This window comes from Manis javanica, chromosome 16, assembly GCF_040802235.1.
Source record: "Manis javanica isolate MJ-LG chromosome 16, MJ_LKY, whole genome shotgun sequence".
Taxonomy (NCBI): domain Eukaryota; kingdom Metazoa; phylum Chordata; class Mammalia; order Pholidota; family Manidae; genus Manis; species Manis javanica.
This window is the reverse complement of record NC_133171.1, coordinates 25,640,174-25,667,600: the sequence shown is the minus strand read 5'-3', so window position 1 is coordinate 25,667,600 and position 27,427 is coordinate 25,640,174. Positions and strand designations below refer to the sequence as shown.

Sequence of the window (27,427 nt, the reverse complement as noted above, 5' to 3'; positions counted from 1 at the left end):
AAATATCACAATAACATTTTTTGTGGAATAACTTTTAAAATACAAATTGGAAGTTATAACAGAATTCCATTTTCATGGAAATAATGGGAAGAAAAAACTGCATGTTAGTTTACCCGTACTTTCCTATAAGGTAAAAATTAAATCGTCAGAAGAGAATTTTAATAACTATTGTGGGGAGGGTGCCAAAAAGCCTGATGTGATTCCTCAGTCACAGGTGTTTGACTGAAGGTGGACATTATGACTGTGAAATTGATGGAATCCTGACATTTCTGCATAATCTTCAGCAGAAGTTTACAAGTGAAATACTAGAAAACACAAGAATAAGAGTAGGTTTAAGGAGAGCTGAAAGATTTATATAATGCATTCATGTTAATGGTGAGGACACAGAAGAAACTGTAATATTTATCAGGAAAGAAAGTCCACAGGAGCTGCCAACATAAACCCCACAGGAATCCCAGTTTCGGACTGGTCATATGTAATAACATCAGTATCAATGTTTTGAAAAGTCGACTGCATAAAATGCATAACAAAATTATCAGTTTTGCAGGTGGCTTTAAAAACTTTTGAGTTAATGAAAAGTTGATTGGAATAAATTGAAAGAATACTGTTATCCATTGACTTATAAGTTGGATATTAATATGGACCAATTCAGGTCATGCATCTAGGGATTAAAAGTTCCAAATTATTCCCATCAAATAGGGGTCTCAGTTTTCAATTCATAGTCCATGAAGGGATGCTGAAGATCAGTCTTTTCTCTTTTCCACAGCTTTTCAGCCCTCCACAGTCTCGCCCTCCCACCTTTCTGAACTCACCCCATACCATCTTCCCTTTCTATGTAGGTGACCACAAATATGTGGTTCCAAGACTTTGTTTTATCATTTCTAATCATATTAGGATTTATTCTGACTTGCATATTAAATGCACCACTATTAAAATTTGCTATATTAGATAATATATTTTGTAGTTCAAGACAAGAAGTAGAAACTCAAGATGGTGGTAAGGGTCAAGTAAGCCAATCCATGCAAATATTTTGAGGAAATATAAAAGAGGGTCACTTCAGATATGCTAAGCCAGGTCTTTGTTGGGCCAGAATGGGCCAGTCCCCTGGATAAAAGGGCTATACACTACTGGCTCCCCACTTGCCCGCCCTACCTTCCCCCAAATTGCAGACATACATTGATATTCTTTCCCACTGACCCTCCGTGGTACCTGAAATTCTTAAGGATTTATTTCTTTGAGAGAAATACAATAATCTATTCAGATAGACTAGTACAGTCTGGGAACACAGGTAAGTAAGTTTTGATAGGAAAAAAATAAAAAAAGGAATGTCTCAACCTAGAACATGTGAGTTTGAAACACTGAAAGAGGAACATGAGATGACGTCCGTGTGGAGGAGATGGAGCAGGAGAGGACAAGGACAGGGGGGAAGTACAGGGTTTTTTTTGCTACCTTGTTAGCAGTCTTTCCTAGACTCATTAAGCCTCAAGTAGCAGAAGAGATGTCAGTTAGCTGGAAACCCAAAGGGAAATCAGAACAGATACCCTTTTCATTGTTTAAACCCTGTGGCAAATTCAGAGTATCCATTTTTAAGAAAAATATTCCCCAGCAGTGTGTGTGAACTCATCTTTCTGATTTAAATATTATAATCTTCTCTGAAAGTAACATAATTATTTACAAAATTGATCAGTAGCGCTTACCTCCTAGTGGATAGCTTTGGTTTCATTTCTTTTTTACTAAAAGTTTATAGATCCCTCTGTGTTGAAATGCTGTTGTTTTAAGCTGCAGCTACTAAATATTTGGGGGTGGTGATGTGCTGGTAAAGGATTCATAGTTGTAGGACTGCTACTCAGCTGGCTTTTGCCCTTAAAACTTGCCTGAATTATTTCAAGTAAATTAGATTTAGAGTTTCAGTTACGCTGAGCTGTGATTTATGGATGCATATATGTTTTTACTTTGTAAATATAGTTCATTTACCCCTAAAATGCAAGGCAGACGGATGGGGACTTCAGGAAGAGCCATCACGAAGAGCACCAGTGTGAGTGGGGAGCTGTACGCCCTGGAGCGTAACGACGGCAGCCAGTCGGACACGGCTGTGGGGACGGTCGGAGCAGGTGGGAAGAAGCGGAGGTCCAGCCTGAGCGCCAGGGTGGTCGCCATCGTGTCTCGGAGGAGCAGAAGCACCTCGCAACTAAGCCAAACAGGTGAGTGAAGTGGTTGCGTCTTAAGCGCCTCCAGCTCTTCTGGCGAGACCGAAGTGCACCTCGTGATGTGGCTCGTGACGGGACTGTGGAGGGCGCTGATCCTTCTTTGCAAAGGAAGTTTCTCTCTCTCTGTCTCTGGAAATCTGTTACATGTGTGCATTTATTCATTTTTTTTCTGTACAGCTGTCTAACAAGGTTATCATTTGTCAATCTGTAAAGTGGTCAGATATTTTCCTGTAAGTCAAGAAAAACAAGGAAAGCTGTGTTTACAAATATGCAAGGAAATGCAAAGAAGTATTAAAGGTCCAAATTGGTTCCTATGCGAGAAAAGCAACAGGAGTCTCATTTTCAAAATGTCCCATAATACAATTACTCATAATGTAGGTGTTGTCGATATTTTTGTGGAAAAGAAGGTCAGTTGTGCAACTTGAAATACAGTCTTCAAGGTATTGTGTGAATGTAATAATGGAACGGTAACTTTTATATTTTCAATGCAAGTAAAAACCCAGCAGTTATTTTTACTTTAGAAAAATGGGTCAGTGAGTTTGTGCAAAGAACAATGTTTTAATACAAATTTGAGTTTCCAATATTTTCTGCTTATTAATCTTAAAAGCTCTATGTCCTCAAGGTGTATGGAAAAAAAAGCAAACAGAAGGGAGATGGTTATTTCTGTATTATAAGATATTTTTTAAATTGCCTAAAATTACATAACATTTGAGCAGACATGTTATGTAATTCATTACTATGCTCAGTACTAGAAAAAACCAGAGGTAAGTGAAGTATTGAACTGGTTTCAGTTTTCAGCATTTGTTTCTCCTCTTTTAACCAGTGATTCCATTTTTTGTTCCTTAACAGCAAAAGTCTCATTATCACAAAATGTATTTATGTCAAAAAACTTCCATAAAGTCCCTTGCATAGTTGAGGTGCCGTCCTGGAGAGCACGGACTGTCAACTATGCACGGTACTGGACATAGTGACAAAGAATGAGAGGTGGGAGACTGTGAGCGTTCAGAATTCAACTAGTGTGTACAGCTAGCTGTTCCTCTAAAATGAGCTTTGTCTGTCTAAAAAGCATAGAATCAGAATGAACTAAGATCAGCGAGGGTCTCCGTCATAGATCTGCCTCGATGCCACCCCAGAAAGATGAGCGGTTTACATGAAGGAGGATCATTTGTCTTTCTTAGGCTAAGAGGTCTTCCTTAAGAGCAGGAGGCATTTTTCATGTATGTTGTTTTTGATTTACATTCGATGGTGGTGCCTCTTGGACATTGGTGTTTATACGATGTGCTTTACAGTGTAGGGTGTGGGGTGGGCCTTCATCACCAGATTTCAAAATGCTTCATCGCTCAGATGAAATGACACTCTTCCTTGATGTCATTTTGAGGAACCATGTTTCCTGCGTGAGAAGCTGCAGGTGGAGGAGATGGCTTATCTTCTTCTAACTTTATAGTCACTCTCTTTTTATTTAACCCCCTATAATTAGTTCACTCTCTGTCACTCACCTGAGTAGAATTATATTTTCTGAGAATAAAGCACAACCACGATTTTACCTAGGAACTATCCATGTAGCACAGCTTGGTAGGTAATAGGTTCCAATGATTGTCATTGACACACTCACCCCCTTTGCTTTATTAATTTAAATTGTATTCCAGTTAAAGTCATTGCACAGTTTTCACCATGTCTACCCTCCCAAAGTTGCCTTGTTAATAACTTCCATGGGGTGCCCTAGTTTAGGAGGGTAGGTTGCAATGCACGGGGGCGACAAGGACAGTGGATGGCAAAGCAGATCTGTCCCTGAGTGACGCCCGGGTGGGCTCGGACTTCATCACCCCAGAACTCAGTTTGCAATGATGGGGAGCTTGGACTGGGTGTCCTCCTGTGAGCTTTGCAGTGTAAAATCTTCTCTTTCTCTTTCTTCTGCATCATAATTTTACCTTTTATGTGATAACATGTTCGTTCTTCTTGATCTTCCTACAGCAAATGACAAACGGTGACAAGCCTCAGCTAGCACCCCTCTTCATTTTAGCAGGTGACCTTGTTTCCCCCTCTTCTATGCACTACAAGTGATTTCTTTCTTCCCTCTACCAATGATCATATTTACTCCTGTGAAGATTCACCAAAATTCAGAATTCCTCATTCTAAGAAATCTTATTTTTAATTGTTTCAGTTTCTGCATATGACCCATCAAATCTGCATTTCCGGATTCTTCCTCACCCAGGAAATATTCCTGAATGTTAATGTCCTGTAAGAAAGCTCCTTCTGGAAGCCCCACTTTAAACAAGTCTGATATTTCCATATATCGGGATTTTCAGCTTCTCCTTTCAGTAGTACCATACTTTTTATAGTTACAGATCCTTAAAGTAGTTTTCTCATTTTTTAATTTTCCTCTGCTTGTTTTTCTCCTGGCCCATCATCCTGGGGTGATGCAAGGGGAGAATATCTGGTATTTATCAAATTTGAAGAAACACTAGTATAAATCATTTAAATGTCTTCATTAAAAGACTATTAATCTCAGGCCAGTGAGACGTTACAGGGTGCCCTCTGAGAGCACAGATAATTAAGATGTATTTTCTAATAGTATCAATTGATCAAAGATTTAGAGGAAGGAAACAGCATTACTTATATATTAAAACAAGCTGGATATTCTGTGGAGTAGAATGTATTATATTAAATGCAAGTATTTACATATGTTTAATGTAAAAAAGGACTTAAATTAAGAGCTTTCCACACAGTGAACCCCTTTGCCCGCACTCACCCTGGATTATAGGTTCTCCTGTACCATCCAGGTGGCGGATAATCAGGAAAATGTGAAGCATGTAGGAATAAAGTTTAACCAGCTCTTTTTGGAATGATAGATTTGGGGCATCAGTTTTCTATTTTTGTTTTCATAGCCACAAGTTTGTTCAAAGGAATATATTTGAGTCTTTGAAATCAAGTAGAACTTACCTCAGCAAACCAAAGAGCATAGTGAATCATATACACACACACATTCATACACTCACATTTACAGTGTCCTCAATTATATGTATGTAATTATTCTTATACATAATTTACTAGGCTCTTCAGTCTTATATAATTATTCTTACAGAATTTTTCAATTATAAATAATATTTTTAAATCACCTTTACCACCCTATTTACTCATGATAAAAGTAAAAATAACTTTTTAAGATACACGTTTTAACTGGGAAAGTGACATAAGCAGGAAAGTTTCTAAACAATACTAGGTGCTCCTGGGAAATGCCTTTGAGCAGCTGGCTAAGAACCTATTCAGTAAACGGGAGCGCAATTAGATTGAACAGTGAAGTAGTGAGGAAAAGGGAAACTAAGTAAAAGTCTCTGTTCCAGGAATACTTTGGAACTGAATGAAGCTCCGGGTAACCTTCGGGCTGGGCTTTAGGATGTGAACAGATTCCAGCTTGCGTAGGTCTGGAGACCCAACCTGTGTCGTACACGGGTGTTGTCCTTCCACTCAGTGTACATGAAAATTCCCTCTACCAATGATTGTAATTGCTTCAGTTTCTGCATATGACCGTCAAATCTGTATTTCCTGATCTTTCTTACCCAAGAAATATTCCTATTTCTTAATTTTTTTTTATTTTGGCATCATTAATGTACAATTACATGAGCAACATTATGGTTACTAGACTCCCCCCATTATCAAGTCCCCACACATACCATACAAAGAAAACAAATCCTATTCCTAAATTTTAATGTCCTCTAAGAAAACTCCTTTTTGATGTCCCACTTTAAACAAGCTTAGTATTCCCACATACCTGGATTTCCAGTGGTAATCCCCTCCTGACTAGTAAATGAAGGCATTGAAAAGGGTCTACAAATCTGTGAATAATCATCCCTAAATACACTCTTGTAATTATCTACAAGAATAATTATGATAACTATCACAAGATGGTCAGCATTTATGTATGTTATGTGTAACTATGGTCTAACCATTTAATAAAATTATTTGTTGTTACTAACAGCTGAGGATACTTTAATAGATTAAATATGTTTATCATTAAACAGATTAGGATCTTTTTTTTTAATGATTAAAACACTGATTAAATTATGGGAGAGATGTTGCAGACTATTTTATAACTTTTAAACAAGAGTCAGTTAATTACCATGTGCTGAGAATGTGCTGACAAATCGCTTCTGTGTTTCTTTCATAGTAGATATTCTCTACCTCAACCAGTATTTTTCTGCCATCCAAATTTCTTCTCCCTGTGTAATCCTTTCCCTTCAAGGCCCTGCTCAAGACACTTTAACTCTATAGTTGCTCCCGGTTATTTCAACATTTATCAGTATATTTTTCCCTCTGAATTCCTGTAGATCAAGCCCTCTGACTTCACTGACAACTTCCTACAATCACAAAAATTGGAGCTAAGAAGTAGGTATATGTTTGTTAAGGAAAAACATCTCATGCAGATGGAAAAACAAAAACTTCCCAGTGACCTGAAAGTGACGCACGCTGCCTCTGAGCAGAAGAGTCCGGACCTCACGAAAAGTGCCTCGCAGGACCCCTGGGCCCCGGGAGCTGCTCTCCGTGTGTCTCAGCTGGGTACGCGGAGCGGAGCCCAGTTTCCTCCGGCTTCACCCCCGGCTTGAGGCCCTGCAGAGCCACCTTCTCTCCTCCCGATCTGGCACACTTGGCGCTACCTGTTTTGGGGTTCAGGCATTTACAAAAGACTGAGGAGACACTCCTGCCTTCTGGCTGCCCTGTTTCCTCAGGAAATTCCTGAAAAGGGAAGGCATCCAATAGTTCTGTGGAAATTATTCAAAGATAATTGCTATCCTTTAAAAAGGGAGGAAAAGTACTGGGAGAAAAACACAAATATGCCTTTCAATACATTATCCCAGGCCATGAGCACAGTTTGCCTAAAGCAAACATGGAGGAAAGGACTGTGGTGGACAAAACGCTGAGAAGAAAAGGTTGGGGCCAGGCGTTACGGCCCTTCTCGGGGCCCTGCTCACTGTTTAATGGAGAGCTTTCAATCAAGAGAATGGAAAGGACAGAAAGGACAGCACTGCCCTTCTGGAAGCTTCCCTGGAAGCAAGGTGTACGAATCAGTGGAAACACAAGAGGTCAGGTTGAGGCTAAAGGATGAAATGAAGAATCATGTCATGAGGCAGAGAAGTCACTGTGGAAATGGGAGGGAATGAGCTTTCTCAGGAAAAGCAATCAGCTGAAGGTGAAATCAGCAGACAGGGGCAAGGCCAACATGAGGAAGTAGCTGGTAAGGGAAGAGAGCACTAGAGAAGGGGGCGCAAAGAGGAGGAGAAGCAGGCCCGAGAGACGGGGGGGCTCACAGGGGCTGGTCAGTCCTACGGCGAGATTGCAGAGCCTGGGAGTGGGACGGGCAGCTGGATTCGGGGCCCGAGGTGCAGTTCCTGGCCTTAGGTTTGGATCAATGGGTGGGGAAGGGGTGAGGACAGCGCGAGCCTCAAGTAGGGGCAGGCCCAGCACGGGCTGGAGGCCCGTCCGCTCGTCCGCCCTCCTGGTTCATCCCGGTTCCTCTTGGCAGCATCATCTCACCCAGCCCCAGGTGATTAGCACCCCAGGGACTGGGGGCTGGTTCTTGTTGGAGGTGGGAGGGGCTAGGAGGGGGGACTGTGGGGAGGGGCTCAAGGCGACGGTGCCCACAGTCAACAGTGACAGGGCTAGGCTGCACCCGCCACCCCTAAGCCTGTTCAGATGGATGGGGTGAGGCGGGAAAGATGAATGAACAGAAGCGAGTATGAGGAACTTCCCTTCAGAAAGCTTAGCCTCGGGGGGGAGCAGGGCCAGCTGGGAGAGCCCTGCCGTTCACTGTGCCCACCTTTAGTAAGCGCTTATCGTGGACCAGACTCTATGCAGGGAGCAGTGGGAGTAAATAAATGCGTGGCATGTGTGTGTTGTGGGGGTGGCTGTGGGGTTGTGGGGGTGTGTACTGTATAGGGGGTGTATCTGTGTGCATGGTGTGTGTGTGTCAGAATAAAGGGGATCTGAGCGCATTTCCAAGATGAAGTGTCTAAAGAGTGCCTCTAGATGGAGAGATCAAAACACAAATGTGAAGAATTTCAGTTAATGGAGCAGAGCCCAATTCAAGAACGCAAGGTTATTCTTGGAGAGAGGGAACGGTAGTTCTCCCCTGAGTTTGGGAGAACAGGAAAGTGTTAAAATCCAGAGGAATATTGCAGTGGAAGCATTGAAGGCTGGAGGAGCTGGAGTCAGAAGCCTTTGACCTTCTCAATGCAAAAGAAGCCAGAACAGGAGGTGGGTGAGCGTAAGAATGGGTGAAGGCACTGCAGGAACAGGGATAAAAGTGTGCTGCTCCCTAAAGAATCTACTCCAAAACTACTAGATCTAATATCTGAATTCAGCAAAGTTGCAGGATACAAAACTAATACACAGAAATCTGTGGCATTCCTATACACTAACAATGAACTAGCAGAGAGAAAAATCAGGAAATCAATTCCATTCACAATTGCATCAAAAAGTATAAGATACCTAGGAATAAACCTAACCAAGGAAGTAAAAGACCTATACCCTGAAAACCACAAGACACTGTTAAGAGAAATTAAAGAATATACCAATAAATGGAAACACATCCCATGCTCATGGATAGGAAGAATTAATATTGTCAAAATGGCCATTCTGCCTACAGCAATCTATAGATTCAATGCAATTCCTATCAAAATACCAACAGCATTCTTCAATGAATTCTAAAATTCTTATGAAACCAAAAAACACCCCAAATAGCCAAAGCAGTTCTGAGAAGGAAGAATAAAGCTGGGGGCATTATGCTCCCCAACTTCAAGCTTTACTACAAAGCCACAGTAATCAAGACAATTTGGTATTGGCACAAGAACAGACCCATAGACCCATGGAACAGACTAGAGAGCCCTGATATAAACCCAACCATGTGTGGTCAATTAATATACTATAAAGGAGCCATGGATTTACAATGGGGAAAAGACAGCCTCTTCAACAACTGGTGTTGGCAAAACTGGTCAGCTACATGCAAGAGAATGAAACTGGATCACTGTCTAACCCCATACACAAAAGTAAACTCCAAATGGATCAAAGACCTGAACGTATGTCATGAAACCATGAAACTCTTAGAAGACAACATAGGTGAAAATCTCCTGAACATAAACATGAGCAACTTCTTCCTGAACACATCTCCTTGGGCAAGGGAAACAAAAGCAAAATGAACTCATGGGACTACATCAAACTAAAAAGCATCTGTACAGCAAAGGACACCATCAACAGAACAAAAAGGCATCCTACAGTATGGGAGAATATATTTGTAAACGACATATCTGACAAGGGGTTAACATCCAAAATATACAAAGCACTTACACACCTCAACACCCAAAAAGCAAATAACCTGATTGAAAAATGGGCAGAGGATATGAAGAGACAGTTCTCCAAAGAAGAAATTCAGATGGTCAACAGGCACATGAAAAGATGGTCCACATCACTAATCAAAGAAATGCAAATTAAAACCACAATGAGATATCACCTCACACCAGTAAGGACAGCCAGCTTTGAAAAGACTAAGAACAACAAATGCTGGCGAGGATGCGGAGAAAGGGGAACCCTCCTACACTGCTGGTGGGAATGTAAGCTAGTTCAACCATTGTGGAAAACAATATGGAGCTTCCTCAAAAAACTAAAAATAGAAATACCATCTGACCTGGGAATCCCACTCCTTGGAATTTACCCAAAGAATACAAGTTCTCAGATTTAAAAAGACATATGCACCCCTATGTTTATTGCAGCACTATTTACAATAGCCAAGATATGGAAGCAACCTAAGTGTCCATTTGTAGATGAACGGATAAAGAAGATGTGGTACATATACACAATGGAATTCTATTCAGCCATAAGAAAGAAACAAATCCTACCATTTGCAACAACATGGATGGAGCTGGAGGGTATTATGCTCAGTGAAATAAGCCAGGCAGAGAAAGACAAGTACCAAATGATTTCCCTCATTTGTGGAGTATAACAATGAAGCAAACCTGAAGGAACAAAATAGCAGCAGACTCAGAGATTCCATGAATGAACTAGCGGTTACCAAAGGGGAGGGGTGTGGGAGGGCGGGTGGGGAGGGAGGGAGAAGGGGACTGAGGGGTATTATGTTTAGTACACATGGTGTGGAGGGGATCATGGGGAGAGCAGTGCAGCACAGAGAAGGCACATAGTGGATCTGTGGCATCTGGCTGCACTTATGGACAGTGACTGCATTGGGGTGTCGGTGGGGACTTGATAATATGGGTAAATGTAGTAACCACATTGTTTTTTCATGTGAAACCTTCATAAGAGTGTATATCAGTCATACCTTAATTTATAAAATGTAGAGAAAAAGAAAGTGCGCCGCTGAGCACATGGAGTCACACTGTTCGGACGGCGCACCATCTCCGAAAGATGACCTTGCGGCACCTGCCAGGGGGCACTGTCCACCTCACAGGCACCCGGTTCACAGGAGCCCTTCTTCTGTCTTTTGTCAAGACTGTCGGCTCCTGCTGTGCGCGCCTCCGGCGCCCTCGCCAGGATCACCGCTGGGACCTTTGGGATGGCAGCACCTGTGCTCGGGGTCTGCCCTCGAGTAACTCCTTTTGGCAGCTCGCCTGTCTTGGGCTGTCGTTCACACTTACTTTGACTCCTTCCAGTGTGAATACTTGTCTCATTGGAGAAAACTGGAGCTTTTCCATCGGCCTGTCCATGCTGTCTCTCCCAAAGGCAATGAGCAGAGCTTTCTCCTATTAGAATATGAGTCTGAAAGACAGGTTTTCTTTGCTTTGGCAATTTATCTTAAATAATTATTTCATTATAATCATGAGAGTGAAATATTTCAGAAGGTCCATAGTAGAGTTAGAAACTATATTATAGAGTTCATTATCCTACAAGAATCTATTCAACAAAAATATAAGTACGCTAAGAAGTGTTAGGTAAATGTATGGATGTTTGATTTCAAAATAGCTTCGTAATTTAATGAATTTCCAAGGCATATCACCGACTTCTCAAGATGAAATCATAGGTATAAACTAACAAAATTGCTTTTGTTCCACTGTCAAGAAATGAATAATATACACTGATAAAACTGTGCCTGTGTAGCCTACCTACACCTGAGTGCTAGTGTCGAGCAAACCCGATTTTCCTGTGAGTCCAAGGGCATCGTTTTAAATGTGTCGTCCTTGGGTAAAAATTATCCCAAGAAAATACCCAAGATATGAAACCCCGTCTGTTAATTTTTTTCCAGTTTTCTTCCCAGAAATCATACAGGTAAAGCAAGTCATAAAATAAATCAAGTGAGCACCAGCTTGCACCTCATACTCTATTCACCTTTTGGGAAAACAAGTGTCTCTCATCAGAATGGGACGTATTCTTTCTCCTTCCAACCAACCCATTCACCAAAATTTCCTCTCCATTTTAAGTCTGGTGACACTTTGTGGAGTCACTCTGTCTTTTCCTTTACAAAAGTAGGTTGTAGCTGCAGGGAAGGAAGCCGAGGTGGCCTCTTTGAACATTCTGAGGAAAGTTTTCTTGGCTCTGCTGATTATTGACAGTAGAGATTTAAAAAAAAAAAACACAAAAAACATTCTTCCAAAGGATGAGCGGCCCCAGAAGTTTTAGATGCTGCGCGCTCCTGTGGATCCAGATCTTGCTGAAATCTGATTCCTTGTCTGTGCCCCCTTTCTTTGATTCATTTAATAGCACCAGCAAACATTCTCAGGAACGTAACGTTTCAAGTTCTTTGTTTCCTGAACGCAAAACTGTGGTGCCAGAAACGATGCCCAAGTCTTCAAACCCATCAGATGAGTGTAAGCATGGGCGCTGTATTTACTGTCGCTGTCTGGCTAGGAATTCACCTCTGTTAATAGAGATTCAGTTCAGCCATAGTAACTCGTCTTCTGAAGAGATGCCCTAATAAGGATGAGTATTTTCAAACATACTCCAGCTGCTCTATTTTTGTTCTTTTCCTTGCTCTGAACCATAAATTTTGAGTTTGGCTAATATGTAAATATACTTTCAGGTTGCTGTGATAGAAAAATAATGTTCATTTTAGTTGAATTAACTTTCGTAATGAATTTGTATTTTAGGGCATGGAGGAGGAAAGGACACTAACATTTATTAAGCGCCTTCACAGCATAAGATTAAGTAAGCAAATTATTTATATGGTGATAATTATTGTTAACTGTACCAAGGTAACTTTTAAGCTTGGGATCAGTTTCAGAGTGGGTATGGTAAAATATTTGGGGTGGCTTACTGGCTGCAGCGCAAAGTGCAGACGGACACATGAGAGAATACTGATTGTGTCTGTAGTTCCCTAAACACCCCCTCTGCTTCTCAGACTCAGGGGTTTATTTACACTGCCGCCGTGACTTGCCTTGTTTTTCCCTCCTGTAGTGTTCACATTTCTGCCATGTGTCTAGTGACATCATGTCTCATTACACACGATGATTCTCCAGAATGAAGGCTTATCCCCCGAAAGATAAGAACCTTCAGATCTTCAACCTTGCTCTAAAAATAAATCCCTGGCTTCACAGCTTACAGAAGGGAGTACAGCAGTCCCTCCCTCACCCTGACTTTCCCAGCAGGGTGCTCAGGGACTGTGACTGTTAGCTGGCTGACAGTCTTATCCCCAGCAGCTGGGCACAGTGCCTGTGCTAGGCACACAGAGACTTTCTCGAATGAATGAATGAATGAATCTCTTTGAAAGTACTCAGCATTCCATCTCTTCCCACACAAGCCACTCAGTCCTCCTGCTGAATTATGTCCGTCCAGTTCCCCAAAGCTCTTCTTGCTAAGGTCACAGAGAGCCCATAGATGTGAATTTGATTTGGATAAAATTTATCTTATGGTCTAGGTCACAGGTATTATGCAGCTTTGAAACCAGTGAGGTGTGTATAATAGGAAAATATTGGTAAAAGATGTCTACTTTTTATTTGACGTGATTAAATGATTCTCATTTATCTCCCATCTCTCACATGTATAATTTCATTTCTGGCAATGCTTCGGCCAGACTTACCTTCCTTGGGTTCATAACGTGCACCTTAAAGCTTTCTTTGCACCTTAACAAGTGCTAAGTCCTCCACCTGAAAAGTTCTTAATCTGTTTTCTCACCTGTCAAAATCCTTCTCTTCATTCAAGCCCTGTTCAAATTCTGACTTCCTGTCATGGTTAAAAGTGACTCTGTAAACTCCTGTAACATGTTTTTTGGTTCTCGTGTGGTGCCATTTAAATATTTCTCTGCTCCATAAATGCCTGTAGAGATACTTGAACTTCAGAGTTTCTCAAGGGTAGCAGGTATTTTTCTGGTCTGCCTTCAGTGCAGAAGAGCCTCGATAGACGTGTTCAGATGGAAGAGTGCGATGCTTACATAGAATATCATGCTCACATGGTGGTTTTATTGATCATACAGCAGTGTTTCATTTAATAGTGTGATGTGCTATTCTTAGTAAATTTTAAAGGCAATTTTTCTTCTTTGTTCGGTTTTGTTACTCTTAGAAAAACAAGGCTTTTTTTTATTTTGACAAGCAGAAGTGACTTTTCTATTATTTTTCTCCCTCCTTTTCCTCTTCTTTGCTTATATTTCACTTCAAAAGCATCTAGACATTGGTAGGGGTATACTTCCCTTAAAATTTCACCTTTTTGCCTTTAGGTTTTCACCCTTCCCTAGACAACACTAGAATCATTTTAAGCTTTTGGGGCAGTAAATGAACTGTTGTGATGGCAATTTCCTTTCCATACAGTGACAGTCAAATAAAGTAATATGTTATTAGAAATTACTGAAAGATAAGGATTTGCACTGATAATGATTGATAAAGATATTATAGTTTCCAACACATCTTTACACAGATCACTTCATTTAATTAAAGTCTGCCTATTAATTTTGTGAAAATACTTAGGTAACAAATGCAAAAATATCCAGATTTTTTGGAAGTTTTTCTTTTGTGGGGCGTACAAGAGGGTTCCTGTGCATAATGGTTTTACCAGAACTATTTTCTAAGTCAGCCAGTGAATTCTTGTGTGGAAAATAAAACCTCCCGTCAAGCCAGTACATCGTGATACTTACTACAAAATCATTTACATTGTAAGGATTCTTTCCTTACAAATAAAGAATGTGGTACGCACAATGATAGGCATAGTTTTCATGAGGCTTGATAGACTTTATGTTCTAAGACTACGGGAGAAATAATAGCATACGCTCGGATGTTTTTGTAAATGGAAATACCACATTTCTTTAGTTCTTAATTTGAAACTATAAAATTTCTGACAGTTAATCAAAAAGTAAGTAAATAGTCATATTATGCTTAGGAAAGTTCAAGTGAAAAAGATTACAAATTGTATGTAACAACTAAGTAAATTTATATTTGTAAAGAAACATACAATTGCATTGAAACACTTTGCTACTATCTATTGAAGTAGAAGTATATTGGGAAATATGAGTAAATATATTACCATCTTAATTTGATATTTTTATCACTCTGAATTTGAAAGTGTAAGAAAGAACCTTTGATCTGTCCACCTGCATCATGGAAACTGACCCAGATACAAAGCCTCTAATGAGGGAGGGTCCTTAAAAGCAACGCCTATTGATTCAAAAGCCACAGGAAAGTAAACGCAAGAGACAGTTTATCGACTCTGTGCGATTCAACCTGCTGCTAAAAATGCCAATTCCTATTTACAACTTCCATCTCAGGAAAATCAGCCGAACATTATTCAGTTGTTTTTAAAAAGGAAAAAGAAGAAACAAGAGGTCATTTTAAGGATGAGTACATAAAATTTCATGGAGATTCTTTGATCTTCAGCAAATCATTGACAAAAAAATACCAGTTGACATATATATTAGACACGTACTGAAAATGAAGAGGTGAATAACAAGATCAGAGTAGGAAAACTGTACCTTCAAAGAAAAAAATTACTTTCAGTTCAGTTAAGCTTTCTATCATGCTTACTAAAAATTCTGTCTTCTTGTGGATCATTCTTTATTGTCTCTGCCACAGTAAAGACTCAGAAGCATTATATTTTTGTGGGGAAAAACCATCCACACCCATAAATCATGTAATTATGAAAATTGAATCCAAATTTTGTGTACAGAAATGGGAAGAACTAATATTGCCTTAAATCCTCTGACCAGTATGATAAAGCATACTTTTTCCCAGGGATGCTTGAATTTGGTCTAAGTGTAATTGATTGCAGCTATTGATTTTAATTTCTAAGGTGTATACGGCCTGAATTATGAGTCCCTTGGTGGAAGTGCCTGAATCAAAGTGGCCGCATGATAACTGAGACTCACGGGCTCCCTTCTACTGATGGTGCCGGAGGCAGATGCCTGTCTCCTCAGTACCTCGGCCACGCTGTGCAGTTCTTATTCAGCTCGCCCTAGATTCTCTGGCCCAGATTGCACAGTCTCACAATTCAGTGCACATCTTTTCACTCTGTAAATGGCTTAGTGACGTTATTCAGAGTAATGCCAGTTGTCTACTCTTCTGTTCTGCTTTTACATTTGTACATTTTTCTAGTTGTCACTCACGGCATGCCCTGTAGCTAAGCATTCGAGGACAGCCCACGCCCTTGGAACTCTGCCCTGAGTATTCCTCATGGCTCACCGGAACAGAAAGCATTTCCCTTGTTTACAAGCTCATTTGCTGCTTAGTAAAAGACATACGACCATCCCTGTCTTTTTATAGAACTTTATTGTTTACCAAGCCTTTTATCCTTACCATCCCATGAATGCAAAACTATTGAAAACTTTTAAAATAAGATCCTGATCATATTAGAAAAGATAGGAGGGCAGTAATTGAGGAAGGATTCCTGGTAAATATAAATGTGTGCTCTTTATTCCTTGAAGTTTCCATCAAATTTAATGTATTCTTAACAATTTTCCTTTCTTTCTAGAGAATAACTGTGAGAATTAAATGCGATTGTGAGGAGCATAAACATTTTGAATTTTACATACATATCACCTGAAATTTTAATTTTTGTAAGAACCTGTTTTTTATTGATGCCATACTGACCTTTGTCTTGTTCATTCTTATGTCCTACTCACTTCCCCAAGGTTAAAAGAAGCCATATTTTTGGCTTCTCTCTCACTTACCAACTTTACATCTCCCTGTATGGCCCCGAAAGATGACTGGTTAGCCAGAGACGGGTAAGATTCCTCAAGGGAGGAACAACCTAAGACAGGCACAGTCACAGGGGGGCCATCAGGTGAGAAATTGGGGATCAACAGTGGTGAAGCTTAGAACCTCACCCCCCCTGTTTTGAGAGAAATCTTCTGCATCCGTGGATGTTTTGTTGCCCTTGTCTAGCTTGGATTAACACTTAGTCTACAGGCACACACCTGATCATCTACATTTGCCCTCTTACAACACTAAACTATGTTTTCTACCTTTATCTTGCATCTACCTACCACTTCAGCATTTTATTAAAAATAATAATAATAATAAAGGGAGAAATGTGGGATCCACATATAAATCAAGTATAAAAATCAAACGAATATTCATATTTGACCTGATTGTTTATAGTTCATGATGCGTAATCAAAACCGAAAGTTTCTGTGATGACTGCCCTTGTACTGTTCACCATGTAAGAACTCATTCACTATGTAAGAACTTGTTCATCATGTAAGAACTTGTTCGTTATGCTTCAGAAGATTGGAGACTGATGAGAATTAGGCTTGAGATGGATTAATGATTGTGCATTGAGCATTGACTCCCCTATACAGAATTTTATTGTTGTTAATAAAAAAAAAGCCTTATTTTAGTTTTAAAGTTTTACCTTTTTTTTACCACCATTAAACTGTAGATCAACAGTGCCTGAAACTAGCACTTGTTCCCATGGAACTTAAGTGACTATTGTTTTCAAAGCCACGCGGGACTGGCAGTGTTTGTATGATGCCAGAGTTCACGCACCCCAGACACCCACTGAGTGGCTGTCAGTAGCTAATAAGAGCGGCAACTCCCTGTCCAGCCCACACTAGGCGAGTGGTCCTGTGGAAATCCCTGGATGCCCATCGTCACGTCTCCGCAGTCCTGCTTCAAGAGCCGCTGGCCTGGCAGGGTGATCGTCTTTGTTTTCTAGGGAAATACAAAGGCTCTTTTTTTTCCCCTTGTCCAAAGTCACACAGCTGGTAGGTGGCAGAGGGACTCGGAGTCTTGGTGCTGAGAGCCTTGGCCCTTGCTGTGGGCCACATGTTCATGCCCACCTCCCCTGGATTTGTATGCTGAGCCTAATGCCCAGCGTGACGGTATCAGGAGGTCGGGCTTCCGGGAAGTGCTTAGGCGAGGAGGTCAAGGGCTCGTGCATGGGATTCATGCCTTTATAAGAAGACACCCCACAGAGCTCCCGCAGCCCCTCCACCACGGGGCACACAGCAGACAGCCGAGCAAGACCCAGGGAGCTCACAGCAGACGCCGAGTCGGCTGTTCCTGCCATCGTGGGCTTCCCGGCCTGCAGAGCTGTGAGAAGTGAACGTTTGTCCTTTAGAAGACACCGGTGTAAGGTATTTCTGTTACAGGAGACAGAATGGACTCAACCACACTGTACTGCCTGGTCTGGGTGTTTGAAGTGCTGTTAATTGTTAGTTAAGGGTATAATTATCCATAAGTACCCACAATATCCAGTGTCAATGGTTAGCATTTTGTCACTTTTATGGAAGTTTATGTAATTAGAAAAATATTTAATTTGGATTTCATTTTCTCTTATAGGGAGAAAACTATAAAATGTGTATCCATATAATTCACACAGTAAGACTGAGCTAAAGGTCATCACCGTTTTTTCTTCATTCATGTGCCTCACTTGGTTACTAGTCTTATTTTACTTAGCAGGAAAGTGAAATGGGGAGGCTTGAGTAACTTGCCAAGTTCATACTAGTAAGAGCAGAGCTTAAATCTGAGCCTAGCAGTCCAGCTATGGACTCGGTGGCCTGGGCAGGGACGCCGTCTGGCCCTAAGACAGTCACTACACCACCACACCGATCACCAATGCTTTCTTCAATGTGTTGTCTTAAAATGAAGGAGTCCAGCTTCCTCAAGAGTAGAATTTTCTTCCTTGTTCATTTCACAAATATGAGTTTGTTCGGCGGCCGTGGGTTTAGTGAATCCTCCTAGGTTTCCTGCGGGCAAGGGATATGTGAAGAACGCATCCTGTCTCAAGTCATACAGTCTTCTGTCAGAGTGTAAGTTATACTCAGAATAGTACTGGTTTTTCTCTGCGCCATGTCGCTGCTTTCTGAGCACCAATGAGGTCATCAAAAGAAGAAGAGGCTTCCTTGGCATAGCTGGGGAGGAGTCGGGAAGAGAGGTGGGGGGCGAAGAGAGTTAAGAGCCAGTTGCGTACAGCCCCAGGAGAGTGCCTGAGGGCCCTGCTGTGTGAGCCTCTGCACCAGCAGAAGAGGCTGAGGCTCCTCTGGGAGAAGGCGGTGTGGGTGCGAGGAAAGGAGCGGCAGTTGTCCACGAGGCCCCTAGCAGTGCCGAGTCACGGCCAAGGTGGTTGTGCTGGGGCCATGCTGTGAGCAGGTCACTCACACCATGAGAAGTACCTCTCTGTGCTGACAGGAAAACTGGGTTCCTCAGTTCCGTTGACTTACCTGATCAGTTTAGCCACAGGATAAGCCTAATTATAGAGATTAAAAAAACTGAGTTTCTTGGCTACTTAGTCGGAGACAGCCTGGCGCAATCCCAGCACTTGAAAACAGGTCCCATTATTATCGCCATTTCTTCAGATGAAGAAACTCAAGCTCAGGAAGAGTAAATAATTTGCCCAAATAGCCCGTAACTGGTCGAGTCAGTGTGCTAACACTCATGGTCTTTAGCTGTCATGACTCTGCTGTCATCCTCAGGTAGCTTGATACGTTAGTTAAAATTCTGCCTGCTCTAGTAATTGGCTCTAAAATGTGTCAAGTCTCAAATTCAATAAAATTCTGTTTATTATTCACTTAGCAATTTGAGCATGTGCTCGTAGTTGACAATCCATGAAGTGGCTCGGGTTCCTAGCCTCTTTATATTTTATGCCTCTTTGTCATCTGAATCCATAGGGCAGAAGGACAAAAGGGGAGTAGAGAAAGTGCACCTGCTTCTTAAATGCCTTGCTCCAGAAGTGCCACATGTCACCAGTCACATGGCCATGCCTGCACGCTAGAAACAGGGACTGGGCAATACAGTCCTGGCTGAAGAGCCACCGAGTATCACATCCCAGAATGGAAGGGGCTGAGCAGCTCACACACACCCTCACGTGACTTACAATATTTTTCATTATAATTAAGTCATCTGAGTTTAAATTTTTTTTAAGTAGAGTAAAAATCTAGTGCTTTCTTACATTATTATAAGACTGTACCCTGGACATGTGATCTGGGAGCGTCTTCATGTCAGTTTTGAATTTTCCTGGCTTCTTTTGACTCTCAGAGTCCAGTTTCCTCTGTCCCATGCCTCGTAGATACTGTGTGAGGCTCAGACACTTCTTTGCTTTTAAAAACAAAACAAAATTTTTAAAATTGTGCATGCCCAGCATGTATTGGTTGAATAGACCTTGTGAGGGTTTGAATGGGAGCCGAGACTGGCAGGGAAGGAGCTGACTGGGAAGTGATCGTACCTCTAGGCCCACAGTGTTTGACCATCTGTCGTTCTGTCTCTCACCTCTGCTTCTCAGCTGTTCCTTCTGGGTTCTGTCAATATCTGTAAGTAACAAACGTGCACATGTATCAATCTTCAGTTTGTTTTATCAATAGTGATTTGTTCGATCTGTTAAACAGGCCTCTGAGGTGGGTTCTGTTATCATTCTTCCTGTTAACCGGTGAGGAAACTCAGTGCAAAGAGTCAGTGGTGACCAGCAAGGCCAGAATTTGGACTGGGCTGTTTGGCTGCAGAGCCCGACCTCTTAGCCCCAAGTTATCCTGCCTCCCAATGGGGATGGTGTTTTCACTAAGGAAAACTCTGCTGCCAGCTCTTAAGGTAGAACTCTTTTTTGTTCAATTTATTTCTGACAGTAAAGTAATTTTGAATCCAACTCCAGTGAGTGTTCACTGTAGTTAAAATAATGACCATACAGCATTCCTTAAATTTTAACAGAAAAGGAAATGTGTTATGTAATTTAATATTACTTACACGTGTTCCCTAGATGCACTATAACCCATGCTCAGTGTCGGTTGTTAAGAGAGCAAGTCACTCTTGATAGTTTTAATTGTAGGAATTACTTGTAATTTTTCCTAGTATTCTTTTGTTGATGGGAATAAAGATTTCAATGAGTTCAGTTTAGTATCCCTTGTATGTGTACCCCCATAAAGCATGCATCCCAGTGCTCTTGGCAGCCTCCTGAGTTCTTTAGACCTTCCGGAGGCCTGGCGCACAAGTCAGGGCCCCGAAGTAAGTCCAGACCACCTGAGGGCTTCCCCAGCCACCGATATCAGCTCTCCTCGTTTTTTCTGAAAATTCATTTTTCCTGTTCTCAGTGGCATATTTACACTGGCAGGAAAGGAGCAAATGTTACAAACCAAGTAACAAATCAAAAAACAAGTGTGCAAATATTACACATCTAAGGAAAATTCATAAACCTATACAGCAAATAGGAGGGAAAAAATGTGTGTGCGTCAAAGTGTCATCAATTAATTCCTAGGATAGAAAATATGAAAAAAAGAAGAATGCTCTCACTTTGTATGCTTAGCTGAAGTTTTATTTTACTTTTTTAAACAGTAGTAGTTATATGTCACTTTATAACTTTTGACAGAATGCAAACAGGGTAAAGAAGTAAGAGATCATTTTCTAGTCAATCTCTGGTGGATTTTACACTGTCTCTAAAGCTTACATAGTTCAGCTCATATAAATGAATCCTTTAGGTCCTTTTTAAACATGAGTTTATTATAGAGGATTTTACTTGGTACAGATACTGCAATTAAGCCTTGACGTCTCCAAACAAGAGAATATATGTATTCACGTTCAAAATACCTAGAGGAAAAAAACTAAAACAATGCCATTGTAATTTATTTGGCCTGGAAAGACTTTTTACTTTTTAAAATTATTGTCCCTTGTTTCTTTTCTCCTTTATATGTAAAACCCAATTCTTTGATTCTTTTATGTGCATGAAGATGACATGAAACACCATTATAATAAGCAATTAGTTTTTCACCCTGATAAAGTGTGTGGCAGTTTTTCACACTGATAGATCTGTCCTCAGGTTAGAGAACGCCACATCAGATGACACGAGATGTTCCCACCTCTCTGGCTGGATGGCATTTTAATGAGTCTATTTGTCTATCATCTGTGGTCTCCCAGTAGTTGATGACCATGGTTAAATGGAACTTTGGGCTCTCTGTTTATAGTTTTCTTATCACTCTAGTTTTACACCATTATTTATATCCATTGTCCTCTTCCCCTCAAAATAATGAGCCACGAGGGGCATAATCTTGTATTTGCTGATAAAGCATACCTTTGACATTCTTGTCATGTACATAATGACGCCTGGTTGATGCTCCAAGACCACTGGTATACACTAGATGTTTCTCTGGCTTTGACAGTCAGCCCACATAAAGGGGATTGGTCACCGTCCCTGACGTAATTCTCCCACATAATCTGGAAGGTGATCCCAGCCCAATATTAAGCTATCCCGTGATACTCCAGAGATGGGTTGACACTCCATAACCTGTGAGTTGACATATTGATCTCTAAGATATGTCCACCTTATTCTGATTCAAGGCCTTAACACTGTCTTCAGAACGTAATTCATTTCCTATCTGTGGAATGCTTGAGCTAAGAGTTACTCTTAACTCCAAGTCCCTAAGCTCCCATATTTGAAATTCTGTCATTTGCTTTCTGGTGTTTGGAAATGTGCTGCTGGGAAAAAGAACCGATGTGTGTTTCTCAAACTCTCCCGCTGGAATGCATCTCATGGCAAAGGAAGGTGGTGCAGCTCTGCAGAAGCCCCAGGGGCCTAGCCTGCATCAGCAGCCAGAAGAGGAGGATTATTTGAAGTCTCGAGTCTTATCGTAAAAATCCATGAGTTTTTAGCCTTCCTCTCATTACATGCTCATATTTATTTTACTATAAAATTTCCCCCAAATATTCAAGTAAATGTAGAAAAGCATTAAGTATTCTCTAAATTCCATGTTCATCCCTTCGAATATCCTCTGAAACATTCCCAAATTCCCCTGAGTAACATAGGCCAGAACCCTGACCATATGTCCGCACATGTAGGTTGGACAGCAGAGGTACCAACTAGGGGTTCCGTCTGGTACCAAACCCCGCTGCCCAAGCTACTTCAGTAGTTCACCCTGAGTTCTTCTGCCTGAGCCCAGCAGGCTGAGGATAAAGATTCTCTTCCTCGGATCCTCCACAGAAGTGACTATACACTCTTTTTAGCTATCATGTGGAACACATCTTATTAAAGAGATTTTCTAAACTGATGCATTAAGTCATTTAAAGTTTAGATGGCTTTGCATCACTCCTTTGAGGGCACGAGCATGTTTTTCAAGGGAAAAAGTTCTCGTGGTGGGATTTCAGGTGTTGCAGGTGAGCTCCCACCCCCACCGTCCCTCTAAGGATGTCCTAAGGGAAGTAGCAGCTGGAGAGGCCACGTGCTGCTGATGCAAGACTGACCGTATGCATTTTTATATTTGAAAGTCCCTTGTCAGTTCCTCTGGTCCCATGTTAATTTGCTTCAGCTGTGCTGATTAAAGGTGCCTCCACAGTGCACCAGTGTCCCCTGACGCAGCAAACCCATGTAAGGACTTGAGGTTCTCAAAGAGGGAGACATTGTTTACCAGGTACCACCAGGCAGAACTTGAGAGTTATGTGGACTTGCATTCCTCACCATTTCTATTTTAGTAACAGCCCAGCTGGAATTCCACTGTCACTTGTGCCTGTTTTGAGGCTGTCTGGTTTACCTCGCGTTGCTCTTCTCCATGTATATATACATGCTGACTGTGTAATTTAACCCCCAGAAGGGTGTATCTTTGAGGGTAAAAATGGGGACGCTATTATAATACGCCACAACAAGAGGCATCACCCAGATTGTGCCTGTTGCTTTTCACCTGTTCATGCTGTTGGCACAGCCCTGGAGGGAAGAGAGGAGAGGGCAGGGCGGCCAGCCAGCCCCTCAGCGCCCTCATGGAAGTGAGGGGGCACCATGGGGAAGCGCTGGCATGGTGGGGTGGTTGCCTCGCTGCCATTTTCCCCTGCCGTAGGTCTGAGAGGACGTGGGCCTGAGCTGGAACTTGCTTTGTTTGGGGGTTTTGTTTGGCTGGTGTCGATAGTTTTGCCACTTACAAACAGCTACTTAACTCGAGCCCCCATTCTTGTAAAATAGAGCAACAGGGATAGCAGCGAATTACACAGGCTTGGCGGAAGTGTGTGTAAAGCGTGGGCTTGGGGCTCGGTATGTAAGACGCGCCCAATAGAAGTTGACCCTTTTCTTTTTCTGTGCTTCGCCGTCTCCCTCGCCCCGGCGCTGGTCTCCCGGCAGGAGTGGGGGGTGTGGCGCGGCACCGGGAGGGCAGCAGAAACCTGGGAGCGCTTTTGGAAAGTGAGGATTTGACTGCGTAAGTGTATCGCACCTACACCCCAAGTGCCAGGCATTTGCAATTCAGGACGTCAGTGCGGGGCCCTCCTCTTACCCGCGTAAAAGCCTTTTAGGTGGGTTTGCCCTGGAAATCGCGTGTTAGCCCTGAGCTTTACTTCCCTGATATTGAGAAGCTGCAGGGTATTTTATCAAGTTAGAAACATACTTTCATTTCATTTGATTTAAGTATGTCTTCATTAAAGACTTTGTTTAAAATTGTGTGGCTATAATAGCAGTTTTCAAATTGTGGCTAGTTTGCAGTTTTCAGACTTATGAGATTAGATACATAGCAAATTTGCTGAATGATTTTTCATTTCACGGTCTTATAATATAATAAGCTATAGAAAGAACACTCTTGACAGAAGCAGTTTAATCAAGCTGCGTGTATGTGTGAGGAAGACAGAGGGGGGAGAAGGAGAGAGAGGCGTGGGGAGGGGGGCGGAGGGCTTGGCAGAGGCCCCGGCTCTGCCCCAGGCAGCACCGGGTATTTAAGCAGGTCAAAGCCTCTGGCTCGCAGTGGTCCTCTGAGAACGACCTAATGTTGACTCTGAAGTTTCCCAAGATAGACAAGGTAAGTCTGTGTTCCATGTATGAATTTATTAAGTCCTAACAGCAGTTTGTTAATTTATAACTTTTCATAAAACTAAAACTAAAAGCCAAATTTCTGTATTTGAAGCTTTCAGTGATGATATTAACAATTTTCAAGCAGAGGTAGTGTCATACTTGAGATGACTAATAATTGAGTGAAAAAGAAAAAAATGTAAAAATTGTTAAATGGTAGATGAAGTACTTGTAGAAGGGTGTTGCTACTATAGGTGTATTTATAAAAGTATATGTCTAAATATGATTACCTTTAAACCTAGACTTGCTGGATTTGAAATTAACCAGTGCTTCAACTCCCAGGTACCACAATATACATGTCAATGTTACCACAAAGTTATTTTTCTTATGAAGCAATTTCACTTTTATTGAAAGTTGTGTCAGCTGTATTGCATACCATAGAGTCCATTTACATGCAGTTAAATGCATATGGACATCTACTCTGGAAATTAAGAAACATATTTTCTCTGCATTTTGAACTTGTAAATCATATTTTCTATTTAGGCTCCAAAAAATTTGCCTTTCCTCTTGTTATGTTTAGGCAAGGACCAAAGAAATGTGACTATTTTTTAAGTAACTTGTGATGACTCATCTCAGCTGTATTAGGATAGTTTGTACTTTTTTCCTAAAACTACCTATTTATGAGGGTCTACCCCAGCAGTATTTCAGAGAAACCAATCAAAATTTTCAAGTGTTTAAGTATGCTTTAATTATCTTTAGATCAGAAGAAAACATACTTAAGATTTTTAAGAAATTTCAAAAATAGACTTATTTTGTGCTTTCAGGTAATTTACGGGGAGAAGTGTAATCTGGTCACTTTTCCCCATCACGCTCCCTGTCCCGTCCTAGGCTGACGCCGCAAGCTCTCCGGCTCAAACTCAAAGTCTGGTCTCGTCACCACAACTAGAGTTTGTGCCGAAGCCATCCTGAGAGGCCCCTGGCCAGGAGCTGTCTTACTTATAAATATTTAAAGTCAGTGCCGTTCTTCCAAGACTAAGAATCCACGCAGTAAAAGCAGCACTCACCAGCGGCTTCCTTTCTTGCCACCTTCTTAAAAACAAAACACAAAGACTCTAAATGAAAATCTGATGGAGCCACTCTGTCACGTGACGGGATTACACATTAACTGCATCTTGCTTATGCTTTGTGTTTTTATTTTCTATTCTGAGTGATTCCAGTAAGGAACGAATTCCTAATTTTTCGTTTCGTTTAACACTTGACATGTAACTTCAGGAGCTGGGCTCACCCATGGAAAGAGGCTTAAGTATACTTAGGACGGCTGTACTGCATGTGTGGTTCGGATCTTTCCCTCCCCTAATTCCCAACTTAGTTTAGGTCATTTGTCTCAGCAGGACTCTTAGCATCTGTTTGATTTTCTGCCATCCTCATGTTTAACCCACCGAGTGAAATACCCTCTTGCCTCTTATCTGTGCTTATTATTAGTGGGCAGCAAGAAATTATTATTCCACCCACATATAAAAGTTCATTTCTTTCCTCCCTCACACTTTAAACTTGGCATAAATGAACAACACAGAATCAGTGTGGTCTGGAAAATTTTTTTACCTGATTGAGCAACTATAGGAGCCACTCTGTGCTTCTGTGAATATGAACACAGTTAATGCTCTAAGCTTCAGTCACTGAGACTGAGTCAGCAGCTCACTGACGAGCTCCCCTCTCTCACCAAGCACTCTGATGGTGGAGTGCTGAGAGACGTAAAGGCATACATATTCAGATGAAAAGTTACGTGTAAGTGAAAGATTTTATTTAACATCTACCACATTAATCTGTTTCTGTAGAGCAGTTCTTACTCAGTTTTCTTTACCTACAGGGATATAACATAGGAGTTTAGAGAACAATATCCCATCACTGCAGCCCAGGCTGGGCAGACCAGGTGTAAGCTGAGATGCTTTGAAGTGGTCTTGAAGGATTGGGTGGGGACAGAAAGGACATCTCAAGGTGGTGAGGTAGGACAAGGAAAAGCTTGGAGACAGAAAACAGCAACTCAAAGAGCCCATAGGATGAAACCATCTTGGCTGGAGCAGAAGGTTGCTGTTGGGGGGCCGCGGGAGGTAGATACGGGCGCACTGTGAAGACATGCTGGGCTGTGGGGAAGCCAGTGAAACCGGAGCCGGAGACCAATAGCTTTATGAAAATTAACCTATGTGGTGGTCCAAACCCAAGTGAATAAGAACCTCCGTAAGGAGAGACCAACTGAAACAAGGAGAGAAATGGTAGAAGAGAAAAGGTGACACACATTACAGATGATAACCATGTCTGATAATGGAAGAATGACAATACCTTCTACAGAAGTGGGAAATTAGTAGAGACGGCCAGTTTGGGTCTATAGACCTCTGCCAGTTGGGGTTCAACCAGAGAAGCAGGATCTGTAGAAAATACATATTAAGAGATGTATTGCAGGGAACTGGCTTATGTGATTGTCGGGACACGTCTGAAATCCGTAGTGCAGGCCCTGAGGAAGGGCAGGCTAACTGGATGGAGCCGCAGCCCCCGGGTGGGACTTCCTCTCAGGGAAGCCTCACTTCTCCTCTTATAGCCTTTCGTCTGACTGAATCGGGCCCATCCAGAATATCTGGCACCCGTGCTGGCAGCCAGCTGACTGCGGACTCTAATTACACCTTCCTAATACCTTCCCGGCAGCACTGAGGTTTGTGTTTGAGTAACTGGGGACTCAGTCTAGCCAAGCTGATGTATCATAAAACCATCAAAAACTTCCAAAGTGCTGTAACTCTAAAGTACTGGTAAGATTTCCTAGGTGAAAGATGGCCAGAAATAACTCAGGACAGGTACTGAGATTGGGGCACCCCTGGAGGGTTACCCCATGGAGAGGGCGTCCATAAGCAGCCCCGAGGGTCGGGGAAAGCCTCAGGGAGGCTTAAGCTTCTACGTCAAAGACGGATTCGGGGGAGAAACCATCTTCAAGGGGCAGCAGAGAGAAGAGCTAACTAGAAGACACCAAAAATACGGAGGAGCCACGAAGGGCAGGCAGCCCGCCGCCTAGACTTGACTCTGCTGTGCTTTCTCACTCATTTCCCGAGACGGCCCGTGGGGCAGGGGCCCTGCTG

The 27,427-nt window shown here is 41.8% G+C and overlaps 1 protein-coding gene across 50 annotated transcripts in view; it reads left to right on the top strand.

Moving 5' to 3' along the window:
* RIMS1 (regulating synaptic membrane exocytosis 1) overlaps positions 1 to 27,427 on the top strand; it is a 411,017-nt gene that overhangs the window by 360,701 nt on the left and 22,889 nt on the right. For 29 of the 50 annotated variants that reach the window (XM_073224839.1, XM_073224837.1, XM_073224831.1 and 26 more), the window contains one exon: positions 1,966 to 2,201. The exons of 10 other annotated variants lie outside the window; for them this stretch is intronic. In XM_073224839.1, the coding sequence (XP_073080940.1) occupies positions 1,966 to 2,201 (236 nt within the window). Of the gene's footprint in view, positions 1 to 1,965; positions 2,202 to 24,204; positions 24,316 to 27,427 lie in introns of those variants that run through there. 11 more of the 50 variants (XM_073224834.1, XM_073224832.1, XM_073224849.1 and 8 more) reach the window with 3 other exon arrangements.